The following is a 14,910-nucleotide window of genomic DNA, read 5'->3' as shown; positions in this document are numbered from 1 at the left end:
AAACTATGGAGGCTAGAGGTAAGTAGCACATTTTTCAAGCACCAAAAGATTAAAAAAAAAATGTGTTGACTAATTATTTCCATATCTATTGAAAATGTCCTTTGGAAATTAAGAGAAAATAAAGATATTTCATACAAAGTAAAATTAATTTGTTACTAATAAACTGACCCTTGAAGATTAGCTAAATTGAACGGAAATAAAAACAGAAGACTTGGAACATCATATAAAAGAAAGAAGCTCATCAAAATAAGTAAAAAGAACAGTAAATATACTATTCTATTTCTATTACTATACTATATACTATTTCTATTACCATACTATTTCTATTACAGTAAATATACTATTCTATTTCTATTGAGGTTCTTTGTGATATTTCATGAGTCAAATAAAAATATAACCCCATGCTTTATAATACTCTGTGTACACAGAAGAAATACTTGAGACAACTACATATAAAAGGTAAGGAGGGTAAAAGGAAGTAAATAGAAGTAAGGTTTTTATATTTCAACCAGAGTGGTAAAATTATAGTGTCACTAGATTATTATAAGTTAACCCATGTACAGAAGCATTGAGTAAAAAAATATATATATACATATATTATATTATATAAAAATTATATAATGCAATATATTAAAAAACACTATAAATAGAACAAGGTAGAACCATCACAATATTCAAACAACCCAAAAGGTTGGGGACTTTTCAAATTTTACTTTCCTGAATATGCTTTTCGTCCTGTTCTCTCTTCCTCTTTTACTGGAATTTTTTTCCTAAATATTTTTTTTAGTTGTAATGGATACAATATCTTTATTTATTTTTATGTGGTGCTGAGGCTGGAACCCAGTGCCTCACACGTGTGAGGCAGGAGCTTTACCACTGAGCTACATACAGCCCAGCCCCTTTTCCTGGAATTTTTTTTTTTTTTTTTTTTTTTGGATACTAGGGATTGAACTCAAGGGTACTCAACCACAGAGCCATATTCCCCAGCCCTATTTTGTATTTTATTTAGAGACAGGGTCTCAATGAGTTGCTTAGCACCTTGCCGTTGCTGAGACTGGCTTTTTAACTCATGATCCATCCTCATGCCTCAGCTTCCTAAGCATTGGGATTACAGGCATGCACCACAGTGCCCAGCTAATTTTTAATATACAAATATTACCTATTTTATTATTATCATTCTCCAGGTTTAAAACAAAATCAAAAGAATAAAAATCAAAAGTAACAAAGAATAAAACATCAGACTTAAACCCAACTTATCAATGATTACTTTAAATGTCAATGTGCTAAATATACCAATTTAAAGGCAGATTGGCAGAATAGATTTAAAAAAAAAATCTAGCTGCAATGGCACCTGCCTGTTATCCCAGTGACTTGGGAGACTGAGAAAGGAGGATTGCTAATTCAAGGCTAGCCTCAACAAATTAGTGAGAACCTGTCTCAAAATAAAAATATATATATATATATAAGCAGGGCTGGGGATGTGGTTCAGTGGTAAAGCACCCTTGTGTTAGATGCCCAGTAAAATACAAACAACAACAACAAAATCCAACAACATACTATCCATAAGAAGCTCACCTCAAAGACAAGGACAGACAGGTTGAAAGTAGAAGAATGGGAAAAGATGTGAGATTAATTTTTAAAAATAAATGAGGAGAAACTTTGAGAACTAGAGCTAGACAAAGTGTTTTCTTATAATTGATACTAAAAGCACATATCTGCCAAAGGACTGGTATCTAGAATACATAACAACTTCTCAAAACTGAACAATAAAAAACCAAATAACAAAAGTAGAAAATGTACAAAGATATGAATAGACACTTCACCAAAGAGGACATAACAATAGAAAACATATACTTAAAGAAATGATCGACATCTTTAGTGATCAGGGAAATATTAATTCAAACTACAATAAGGTATCACATCAAATTTATCAGAAGGGCTGAGATAAAAAATAGTGACAACAAACCCTGACAAGAGTATGTAAAATCTCTATCACTCATACATTGCTGTAAGTATGTAGAATAACACAGCCACTCTGAAAAAGAGATTGCTAGTTAAAAAATTAACATAAAACTTTCAAACCACCCAGAATCAGCATTCCTAGGCATTCATCTTAGAGACATGAGGTATATGTTCACAAAAAGACCTGTACATGGATGTTTTTACCAGCTATGCTCATAGTAGCCAAAAATACTGAAACAACCTAGATATCCATCAACAGGTGAAAGAATGTTTAAATAATGATATACAACAATGCCATAGAGTACCACTCAGAAATAAAAAAGAACAAATGATTGATTGATGCACCTGAAAACTTGGCGGGGGTGTCAAGGATTTACACTGAATGAAAAGAGCCAATCAACAATGTGTAACATTGTTGAAATATCCTGATAACAGCAATGAAAATCACATTAATTGTTGCCCAGGGTAAGGGAAAGGAGTGAATGTGGCTATAAAAGGGTGACAGGAGGAATCCTTATAGTGAAGGACCCATTTCATATCCTGACTACATCAATATCAATATCCTGGTTATGACATTTATACTATAGTATTTACAAGATGTTATTGTTGGGGGAAGAAATAGGGAAATACAGGATATTTTGTAAAGTATGTAGGAATACAGGCTCTAGAGTTTGTCTGAATTTTAATCCTGGCTCGACTGTTGTTACCTAGTACCTGACTATAAGCAGATTATAAAATCTTTATGTGCTCCAGTTTTCTCATCCATAAAATGGGAACAAAATAGTGTCTATCTCATAGGTTATTGTGAGGATTAAATCATGATATTTTTAAAGTACTGTTATCTTACTAAACAGAGTAACTGCATAATAAAAGTTGCTATTATTAGTAATATTAATAATTGTATTATAATGGTATTCAGAAGGCCCTTGATTATTCAACTTCCTAAATTACAGAAATTGTTCTGTGTTTCAAAAACTCATATCTAACTTTCTAGTATTTTCTAAGGTATACAAGCAAACTATGCCTTGTACATGATAAAATGAAACACAAAAGGAATTTTCAAATAAATAAGCTTACTTAACAGTTGAAGTAAGAGGTACAGAAGAAACACTGACTGGATCAGTGTTATTAATCCCAGGGGATGTCAGTGGTCTTAGATTCAGGTTAAAGCCACTAGTAATTGTGGTAGTAGTATTGGTGGTAACAGTGGTGGTGGTAGTTGTTGAAGTTGTAGCTGGAAAATAAAATATACAATGTTAGTAAGAAATGAGAACTTGTTTCACTTAAGCCTTGATCATTCAAGGTTAAAAACCAGAAAGTCATTTGTTAAGACATGAATTTGAACTCAAATCTGTGGATTTTAACTCAATTCTGTTATAATATAAACGATATATGACAGGCCAGGTATCTGGATTAACCTTACTGATGGAAACTAAAACTCCTACATAAATTCATTGGAAAAAAAACCCATATCTTAGCTAGCTCCATAATAATTAAAGAAACTAAAGAAATCCTCAACACTCTTCCACAGAAAAACTCTAGATCTTGATGACCTCACTAGTAAGTTTTACTAAACTTTCAAGGAAAGGATAATAACAATTTATGCAAAATCTCTGTACATTTTTTGCATACTTATGACTATCTGTGTACTTAACTTCTACAAATGAAATTGCTAGATGAAAGGGTAAGAATGCTCTAAATTTTAATATATAATGTGAAACTGCTCTACCAAGTTGACTTTGCCAATATACATTCCTATCAACAGGGGAAAGTGACTATTTCTGTATATCATACCTAAAATAGGCATAAATCTTTGCAAACCCAATAAGGAAAGTCTATTAAAGTTTTATCTATAGGCCACACCTCTTTTGTACATCTTTTTCCATTGCATCCCTACAGAACACCTTGCCACCAAATAGATGAAATCCTAAGTATACTTCATAGCCTAGCTTAACTTCTTTGTTCCCCATGTTTATCACCCACTTCTCACCTACTCATGGTTTTGTATTGGTTTTCTGAACTTTGACAGCACTTTTGATTCTTACTATACATTGAGAACTTAAAGAATAATGTATAGAAATTGTGGCTGCTGGGGACTGGCAATGTTTTATTTTCTTCATATTTTCAAAATGTTCCTATAATTAAATACTACTTCTGTAATATGAAATTTGTTATAAAAATATAACATGTATGCAATTATTTGTTTTATATTACCCATGCTTTCTCAATTAGTAATGCTTTTATGTTAATGGCTATATTAGATAATTATGGAAATGATGATGCATGACACATGCACTATTTTAAGAGAGTCTGGCCTCCCCAGTTCTTGCTAAGGGAATAGGTTCTGTCTTTTGTTCCTGGTTCGCATTGGGCCAAGGATGGGCATACATAGTACAGGAAGCCATCCCATATGCTACTACCTTTGGAAGGGTATAGCACAAAAAGCTCTCATCAAACAGGGATAAAATGGGATAGAATCTCAGTTTTAAAAATTATGGGAGAATCTGATTCTAGATAGAAACATGGAAAAAGTTTCAGAAACAAGAATCAGAAGCTGAAAAATATTTCCTAAAACGTAGAAGGAAGTTGTGGGTAGAGGGAGTTAAAAAGACAGAGAAAAGATATAAGACAGTAATAAGAAACAGTAAGTAAATAATAAATTAGAAATAAGGTAAAATAGGAAGGCAGCAAAATAGATAATGAAACCAACGGGAAGTTTAAAAAGAGAAAAAGCAGATAAATGAAAAACAACTGAACTACATTTTAACAAGATTTTATTTAGGCAGTCCCTAAAGCGCCTTATACACAATTCCTGAGAATTTTCTTGAAGTAACAGTGCCACACCAATGTCTGTACTAGATTTTCATAAAATTCAATTTCTCTTTTGGCACAAGGATTCTTACAACAATTCCCGTTCTCTGTGTTAGCCCTTGTGAGGGTAAAATTAACACTGCAGAGGAAAACCATGCCCAATCATAAAATATCTCTGGCATCACTATCAATGAGAACACTGAAAAGATTACATATTGGATCTTGTATGGCATTCTTTTTTTAAAATATTTATTTTTTAGTTGCAATTGGACACAATACCTTTACTTCACTTATTTATTTTTATTTTTATGTGGTGCTGAAGATCAAACTCAGGGTCTTGCACATGCAAGGCAAGCACTCTATGGCTGAGCCTGAGCCTGAGCCTGAGCCCCAGCCCCAGCCCCAGCCCCAACCCCAGCCCCTGGGGTGGCATTCTTTACAGCCAAATGTGATCATTTCTTCATTTGAGAATAAAAATATTATTGAAAGAAAATCCTTCCCCCAGAAAAGCTGAAAATTAATGATACTATTAAAAGATACACTTTATCAATTAATTCACTCGAAAATAGTAACTATTAGATTCGAAAAAAAGAAAAAAATGTAAAAGAGTTCTTCATGTAAAGGAAAATATATTCATCCAAAAAGGATTGTTTAATAATCTATATTTCCTGAGATGAATAGATGCATAAAGATGTATACTTAAGAGAAAACAGCAAGTTCTTTGTAAATTGTATGCAATGATTCTGTTTTTGTAAAACAGATTTAATGTATGTTTATATGCTTAAAAAAAAGGTCTGGAAAGATAAACAAACTGTTCTCTCCAGCAGGAGTCATACATGTATTTATGAGGTTTTTTTAAAAATAAAAAAGCAACTAGCATCACCACAGGAAAAGAAACAGCTAAATAGACAACACAAAATACCTCCCCCAAAGATGCTGAATGATATCGTCAGGAAATTAATACTTGTCAGCCTAAACATAAAGGAATCTGAGTCTTATAAAAATGGTATAATTATTTTGACCTTTGTGTATAGTACACCTTTTGTTCTTCATCTTTCATGCTATTTTAAAGGCATAAATTAGGTCTTACATATTAAAATAACGATAATATTTCGATTAATATCAAAAGAAGCAATGGAAAACGTGAAATGGAAAGAGTGAAGGTTTTATCACAGTCTGATTTTGCAAGTTACAATCTTGTTCTAAACCATTTAATATAATCAATTTTATATTATCTATGTAATCAAGGGGAAGTACAATTCTGTAGATTATAAAAAATAAATGCATACCAAATTTAGAATTAATATTTTAATAAATTTAATTCTAATGATCTTAAAATCATTATATAAATTATATAAAATAGTAAAAAATATCCTTTAAAAGATCCTATTATTCAATTTTCCTATCCTGTACCTAACAAACAATTTTACTCCATGCTGGGATTAGACATTATCACCTTCTCAAACTCATAGGAAAAATGAGATTGATTTTTTTGAAAAGAGCAAGCTTCTCTTAAAACTTGCTGATTATACCTGAGACAGAGAGTAATCCCAAAGACCTTAAGTCTGCAAAACAGGCACTTGAAAGCTGATAAGCAATGCTAGCAAGAGGGATGAATATACAGAATTATAGTCAATCAAAGGAAAATCCAATTCAAATTAAAAACTAGAAATAAATCAAAATGACAAGAAAAAGTCATCTCTCAATAATAACAATCAAAAGACATAGGCTGAGGCTGGGACTGTAGGTCGGTGGCAGAGAGCTTGCCTAGCATGTGTGAGGCACTGGGTTCCATCCTCAGCACCACATAAAAATAAATAAATAAAATACAGGCATTCCGTCCATCTACAACTCCAAAAAAAATTTTTTAAAGACATAGGCTGGCAGATTGGATTAAAAAACAAGACCCAACAATATGCTGTCTCCATGAAACTCACCTCATGGGCAAAGACATCCACAGACTGAAATTTAAAGGAAGGGGAAAAAACATCATTCACACGGATCATGTAAACAAGCAGGGGTTTCTAGTCTCATAACAGATAAAGTGGACTTCAAGCCAAAGTTAATCAGAAGGGATCAAGAAGGGAAGTCATACAATGACAAGAAATAACAACTGCAAATATTTATGCCCCCCCAAAATGAACACCTATGTACATCAAACAAACCCTTCTCAATATCAAGAATCAAATAGAGCAGAACATTATAATACTGGGTGACTTTAACATGGCTTTTTCATCACTAGATAGATCTTCCAAACTAAAGAAACCATAGAACTAAAAATTACAATTAATAATTTAGACTTAACAGACATATATAGCATTATTTATCCATCAATGACTGAATACACTTTCTTCTCAGCAGCACATGGAACATTTTCTAAAACAGAACATGTCTTGGGCCATAAAGCAAGAGTTAATACTCTGTATTCTACCAGATCATAATGTGATAAAATTAAAAATCAACAATAAGATAAAAAACAGAAACTGCTCTAAGCTGGATACTAAATGATTCACTATTAAATGGTGAATGAATAGGAGAAGAAATCAGGGTGAAATGAAAAAATGCTTAGAAGTTAATGAGAACAGGGATACAACATAGAAAAATCTATGAGACACTATGAAGGTGGTTCTAAGAAGAAAGTTCATCATTAAGCTCATACATTAAAAGAACAGAAAGGTACCAAATAAATAATCTACTATTATATCCCAAGACCCTAGAAAAAGAGAAAAATAATTCAACACCAAAATCAATAGAAGATAGGAAATAATTTAAATCAGAGCTGAAATCAATGAAATTGAGATTTTAAAACAATGAAAAAAAATCGATGAAACAAGTTAGTTATTTGAAAAAAATAAACAAAATTGATAAACCCTTAGCCAAGCTAACCAAGAGAAAAACTCAAATTATTAAAATTTGTGATGAAAAAGGAAATATCACCACAAACACTATTGAAATAGGATAATCAGAAATATTTTGAAAATTTATACTCCAATAAGCTAGAAAATCTTGAAGACACTGACAAATTCCTAGAGATATATGACACACCCAAATTGAATCAGGAGGATATAGAAAATTTAAACAGACCAATTTCAAGTAAGAAAATTGAAGAAGCCATCAAAAGCCTACCAACAATGAAAAGCCCAGGATGGATTCTCAGTAGAGATCTACCAGACCTTTAAAGAAGAACTAATACCAATCCTCTTCAAATTATTCCATAAAATAGAAAAGGAAGGAACTCTTCCAAACATAATCTATGAAGCTAGTATTACCCTGATACCAAAACTGGACAAGGACTCATCAAATAAATAAAACTTCAGTCCAACATCCCAGATAAACACAGATACAAACATTCTTAATACTGGCAAATCACATACAAAAACACATTAAAAAGGTAACGAATCATGATCACATGGGTTTCATCCCAAGGATGAAAAGCTAGTTGAACATATGGAAATAAATAAATGTAATACATCACATAAATAGGCTTAAAGACAAAATCACAGGTTTATCTCAATAGATAACACAAAAAGCATTTGACAAATTACAACATTCATTCATATTTAAAACACTAGAAAAACTAGGAATAGAAGGAACAAATCTCAATATTGTAAAAGCCATATATGACAATAACCAAGGCCACCATCATTCTAAATGGAGAAAAACTGAAAGCATTCCCTCTAAAAACAGGAACAAGACAGGGATGCCCACTTTCACCAAGTCTATTAAATATAGTCCTTGAAAATCTAGCCAGAGCAATTAGACAGACGAAAGAAATTAAATGAATACAAATAGGAAAACAAGAGCTCAAACTATCTCTGTTTGCTGGGGATATGATTCTATATTTATTTTTAAATATTTTTTTAGTTGTAGATGGACACAATATCTTTATTTATTTTTATGTGGTGCTGAGGATTGAGTCCAGTGCCTCACACATGCAAAGCAAGTGCTCTACCACTAAGCTATAACCCCAGCCCGATTCTACATTTAGAAAGCCCAAAAACTCCACCAGAAAACTTCCAGAACTCATAAGTGAATTCAGCAAAGTAGCAGCATATAAAATTAACACCCATACATCAATTGTGCTCCTATACTCCAACAACGAATCAGCTGAAAGAGAAAATCAGAGAAACCACCCATTCACAATAGCTTCAAAAAATAATAAAATAGGCTAGGAATATAGCTCAGTTGGTACAGTGTTTGCCTCACATACACAAGGCCCTGGATTCAATAATAATAATAATAATAATAATAATAAATCAATCTAACAAAAGAGGTGAGGGACCTACACGATAAAAACTATAGAACACTAAAGAAAGAAATTGAAGAAGACCTTAGAAGATACAAAGATCTCCCATACTCTTGGATAGGCAGAATTAATATTGTCAAAATGGCCATAGTACCAAAAGTGCTATATGTATTCAATGCAACTCCCATCAAAATGCCAACAACATTCTAGAAAAAGCAGTCATGAAATTCATTGGGAAAAATAAGAGGCCCAGATTTGCCAAAGCAATCCTTAAGTGAGAAAAGCAAAGCAGGAAGCATCATAATACCAGATGTTAAGTTATACTAACAGAGCTATAGTAACAAAAACAGAATGGTATTGGCACCAAAACCGGTAAGAAGGCCAATGGAACAGGATGGAAGACACAGAAACAAACCCACATAAATACAGTCCTCCTCATATTAGACAAAGGCATCAAAAACATACATTGGAGAAGGTAGCCTCTTCAACAAACGGTGCTGGGAAAACTGGAAATCTATATGTAGTAGAATGAAATTTAACTCCTCTTTCTCACCCTGCACAAAACTCAACCCAAAGTGCACCAAAGACCTACACATTAGACCAGAAACCCTGTACAGACTAGAAGATCAGTTCAGGTTCTGAATTCCTTAACGAGACTCCTCAAGTATAATCAATAATCAACAAATGGAATGGCATCAAACTAAAAAGCTTCTTCACAGTAGAAGAAACAATCATGAATGTGAAGAGAAAGCCTACAGATAGGGCATTAATTTCCAGGATATATAAAGAACTCAAAAAACTTAACATCAAAAAACAAATAACCCAATCAATAAATGGTATTCACAGAAGAAGAAATATGATTGGTCAACAAATACATGAAAGAATGTTCAACATCTATAGCAATTTCATCTCTAGCAATTAGAGAAATGCAAATCAAAACTACTCTAAGATTTCATCTCACTTCTGTCAGAATGGCAGCTATTATGAAGACAAACAACAATAAGTGTTAGCAAGGATATGGGGAAAAAGGTACACTCATACACTGCTGGTGGGACTGCAAAATTCCTTGGAAAACTGGGAATGGAACCACCATTTGACCCAGATGTCCCTCTCCTTGATTCATACCCAAAGGACTTAAAAAGAGCATACTACAGGGACACAGCCACATCAATGTTTATAGAAGCACAATTCACAATATCTAAACTGTGGAACCAACCCAGGTGCCCTTCAGTAGATTAATGGATTAAAAAAATGTGGTATATATACACAATAGAATATCACTCAGCAATAAAAGAGAATAAAATTATGGCATTTGCAGGTAAATGGATGGAATTAGAGAAGATAATGCTAAGTGAAGTTAGCCAATCCAAAAAAATTAGATGCCAAATGTTTTCTCTAATATAAGGAGAAAGTACATGTATGAAGACACGAATCAGTGTGAATATACATTATATACAACCAGAGATATGAAAAATTGTGCTTCATACATGTAATATTAACTATAATTCATTCTGTTGTCATTTATTTTTTTTTTTTAAAAAACTATACTGAGATTCCATTTCACTTCAGTAAGAACGGCAATTATCAAGAATACAAGTAACAACGCTGGGGAAGATTGGGGGAAAATATTGACTTACACATTGCTGAAAATTGGTGCACCCACTCTGAAAGGCAGTATGGAGATTCCTCAGAAGACTTGGAATGAAACCACCATTTGAACCAGTTATCCCACTCCTTGATATATACTCAAGGACTTAAAATCAGCAAATTATAGTGGCACAGCCATATCAATGTTTACAACATCTCAATTCATAATAGTTAAGATATGGAACCAACCTAGGTAGCCTTCAACAGATGAATGATAAAGAAAAAATGATATATGTACACAATGAAATATTATTCAGCCATATACACAATGGAATATTACTCAGTCATAAAGAAGAATGACATTATGACATTTGCCCAGTAAATGGATAGATCTGGAGACTATCACACTAAGTGAAATAAGCCAGTCCCCAAAAGCCAAAGGCTGAATATTCTCACTGATATATGGAAGCTAACCCACAATAAGTGTGTAGCAGGGGAAAGAATAAGTAAATTAGACAAAAGGGAATGAAGAGAATGAAGTAGGGATAGGGAAAGGAAAGGCACTTGAATATATCTGACATAATTTTCTTATGTACACATATGAATACACTATAGTGAATCTCCAACATTGTGTACATCCACAAGAATGGGGTCCTAATTAGAATAAGATATATTCCATGTTTGCATAATTATATCAAAATGGCTTCTACTGTCATGTATAACTAAAAATAACCAATAAAAATTAGTTTTCCAAATGTAAATGTTTTCATATAAAATAAAATTTCTCAATTATCTATTAAAAAAAACAACAAGCTGTTGAGAGCCACAGCCAAAGGGGCCCCAGCAAACTTCCAGCTGCCGGCTGATGATTGGCTCACAGCGGCCCCAGCAACATCTAGATGATTGGCTCCTCCACGGAGCTGCTCATTGGACTGTTTCCCTGCCCTTTCAGACCACGGAGCTGCCCATTGGGGGACTTCTTTGGCTCCGCCCACGCGACCCAGCCAATCGGCCTCAAGAGCAGGAGGATTGTGGGAGGTGGTGAGGGTTGTGTGGGTGAGAGGCTTGTGGAAGCTGGTGGTGGCAGTTGGGCTCTGAGGGTTTTTTTTCCTGAGGAGCTGTTTTGTTTGGCGTTTGTGGTTCTAAAAATAAAGTTAGTTTCTTTTGACAAGTGGCTCCTGAATTGTGCCCAGCCAGACTCCGGCAACAAGCTTCTTGAGCTGGGGTTGTAGCTCAGTGGTAGAGCACTTGCCTTGAATTTGTGAGACAATGGGTTTGATCCTTATCAACATGTAAAAATAAAAAAATAAAATAAAGGTATTGTGTCCATCTGCAACTAAAAATATTGCTAAACCCATGTGTACATGTTTTGATTGTGAGGAATAGAAAGCTGCTTCTTTTCTTCTTGAACCCCAGCACATCTCAAGAAAATCAAGGTTAAAAAAAAAATTGAGGGGCTGAGGTTGTGACTCAGCGGTAGAGCCCTTGCCCAGAATGTGTGAGGCCCTGGGTTCGATCCTCAGCACCATATAAAAATAAATAAAATTAAAGTATAAAAAACATTGAGAAAATGATTTAGGTTCACTTAGTAAACCAGAATCCTTGGACAAAGTCCTGTACACTTTGCAATATAAATATAGCACATGATCTATCTCATTTCCTTTTCGCATGTTATTTATTTTAAAACTGTTATATGTTGGGCCACCACTTATCTGCTCTGTGATATGGGGAGAGTTGTTTAGCCCCTCAAAACCTAATCTGTTAATACTGTTCATCTCACTGGGTTATTGTGAGAATTAATAAAAAATATATAAAGTACCTAAAAAAAAAAAACGTTGAAGTTACTACTTTTGTGCAACTGTGGTTTTGAATAAAGCTATGATAGTGGAAAAAAAAAAGAACAATCTTCTCTTAAAACTCTATGATTATACTTAGACCAGAGTGTAATCCCAAAGACCTGTAAGTCTACAGATACAGGCACTTGAAAGCTGTTGTGCAATGCTGGTTTGTGAGATGAAATCTCTGAAAAAGTAATACACTTGGTGGGAAGAAAAGGTAAGTGGGGAGGGGGGACTCTCAGCTGAGGGTGTCAAGTTGAGACATACCTGATGAGGAGCAGTGTAGGTACATATGGCAGTGTGAATAGAATAGTGCTGAGGATTGGGTTAGTCCCAAAAATATCAGTTTGCAGGAAGGAATTTGATACTTAGATACATAAAAGATAGGTTGAGACAAGAGTCACCAAGGAGCTTTCCAATTCATATTTTTTGTCTTTACAATTCATGTTTTAATGACTCATTCCATAAATGAAAGAATAAGTTCTTTTTTTCAGTAATTTTTGGGAGGAGAGTATGCATTACATGTTTTTAAAATATGGTAACTTGTAAAGTTATCACAACACATCATTTATAACTCTCAATGGTTGGCCAGTAAGGCTACTATCTGGTAGAAACTAAGCAAGTACTAATCCTGTAAGAGGACATAAGGAGATGATATACATCTCTGTTTAGGAATAATTATTTTAGGCTTAAAAGGAGTTGACTTTAATTCATGCCAGGTTTGAGGATTCATTCCAGCCCTAAGTAAACTTAAAAAAAAAAAAAGTTTCCTAAAATGAAATCTAACTTAAATGGAAGGTTTAAATGGCCAGCTCACAATAGCTACAAGCAATGACTAACCAAGTTCTCTTTCATCTACAATGTAACTAGGTCCTTACTGAAAAAAAAATTTAGAACAGGTTTGGGATCAATTTTAGGAGAGGGCTGACCTCAATAGATGTGAAAAACTTACATTTAGAAAAAAAATAATTTCTATTAGTCCAAGAAGTTAAACATTAATAACAATAAAAATTCTTACGTTTAAAAAATGTTGGGTTGGGGATGTGGCTCAAGCGGTAGCGCGCTTGCCTGGCATGCGGGCGGCCCAGGTTCAATCCTCAGCACCACATACAAAGATATTGTGCCCACCAAAAACTAAAAAATAAATATTAAAAATTCTCTCTCTAAAAAAAAATGTTGACCTCAATTTGATAACAATTTTGAGTGTGGTCATCTCTCAAAAGAGTATATAAATTTTAATTATTTTTCATAGTGCTAGGGATCAAACCCAGGACCAAACACATGCTGGGCAAGTGCTCTACCACTGAGCTACATTCTCAGACCTAATTATTTATTTTTAATTGACACATAATGTTATGCATACTTATTGGATATGGCATGATTATTCAATACATGTATTATGTGTAATGAACAAATTAGGATATCAATTATATTATTTCTTTGTTCATGAACAGATGGCCAAGAAAGCACTATACTGATATCAGCTGTCTCATTCTACTCTTTGGCAATCATCTATGTTGGTATGCTATTTGGATATTCTGATAAGACAGTCAAAACACACTTTGACAGCTCCAGGTGCTTTAGTACTATAATTTACTTACTATTTGTTATGTAGTACATTCCAGTGAGTGTCCCAACACATCCCAATAATTCTAAAATCTTACTAGAAAGAGTAGGAGCTGGTCTACCTGCTCCAGGGAATTTTAATCCAAATCCCAAAGTTATACCAAGTATTCTAGCCAAAGATTTTGGAGCACCAACTGCAGAGAACATAATATTAATAACTGCCCTTTTAATCAAAACAAGAATTTATAGAGTCTTCTTCACCTCAAGAGTCCTTTAGAAAATGTAGGTTAAATTTCAAAAAATCATGGTCAAATCCATTTATATGAAATTCCAGAAAAGACAAATCTATGGAGATATAAAATAGATCAGTTGTTATCTATAGCTGGGGATATCTCATTGAGATGAATGGAATATTCTAAAACTAAACATAGTGATGGGTACACAATTTGGCAAACTTACTAAAAATCACTGAATTTTATACTTAAAATAAATAAGTTAATTTTAAAATGTATAAGGGATAACTCATTAAAGGCAATTGAAAGATAGTATGATCCACATATCTTTTCATTTTGTAAGCAAGGACATTAGAGGCAGGCAGGAACAAAAAGCCAATCAAAACAGAGTAAGGGCTGGGGCTGAGGCTCAGTGGTAGAGTACTCGCCTAGCATGTATAAGGTACTGGGTTTGATTCTCAGCACCACATAAAAATACATAAATAGGGCTGGGATTGTGGCTCAGCAGTAGAGTGCTCACTTAGCACAGGCAGGACCCAGGTTCAATTATCAGCACTACATTAAAAAAAAATAAAGGCATTCTGTAAATAAATAAATGTCCATCAACAACTAAAAATATATATTTAAAAAAAGTCAGAGTTACTGTCTTTGAAACTGGAATTAATTC

The 14,910-nt window shown here is 33.6% G+C and overlaps 1 protein-coding gene across 10 annotated transcripts in view; it reads right to left on the bottom strand.

Moving 5' to 3' along the window:
- The window catches only part of Nup62cl (nucleoporin 62 C-terminal like), a 75,510-nt gene that overhangs the window by 33,792 nt on the left and 26,808 nt on the right, over positions 1 to 14,910 (bottom strand). For all 10 annotated transcript variants that reach the window (XM_078034423.1, XM_078034430.1, XM_078034432.1 and 7 more), the window contains one exon: positions 3,040 to 3,196. In XM_078034423.1, the coding sequence (XP_077890549.1) occupies positions 3,040 to 3,196 (157 nt within the window). The remainder of the gene's footprint in view (positions 1 to 3,039; positions 3,197 to 14,910) is intronic.

Source organism: Ictidomys tridecemlineatus, chromosome X (assembly GCF_052094955.1).
Source record: "Ictidomys tridecemlineatus isolate mIctTri1 chromosome X, mIctTri1.hap1, whole genome shotgun sequence".
Lineage (NCBI taxonomy): Eukaryota > Metazoa > Chordata > Mammalia > Rodentia > Sciuridae > Ictidomys > Ictidomys tridecemlineatus.
This window is presented reverse-complemented; position numbering and strand designations above follow the sequence as displayed.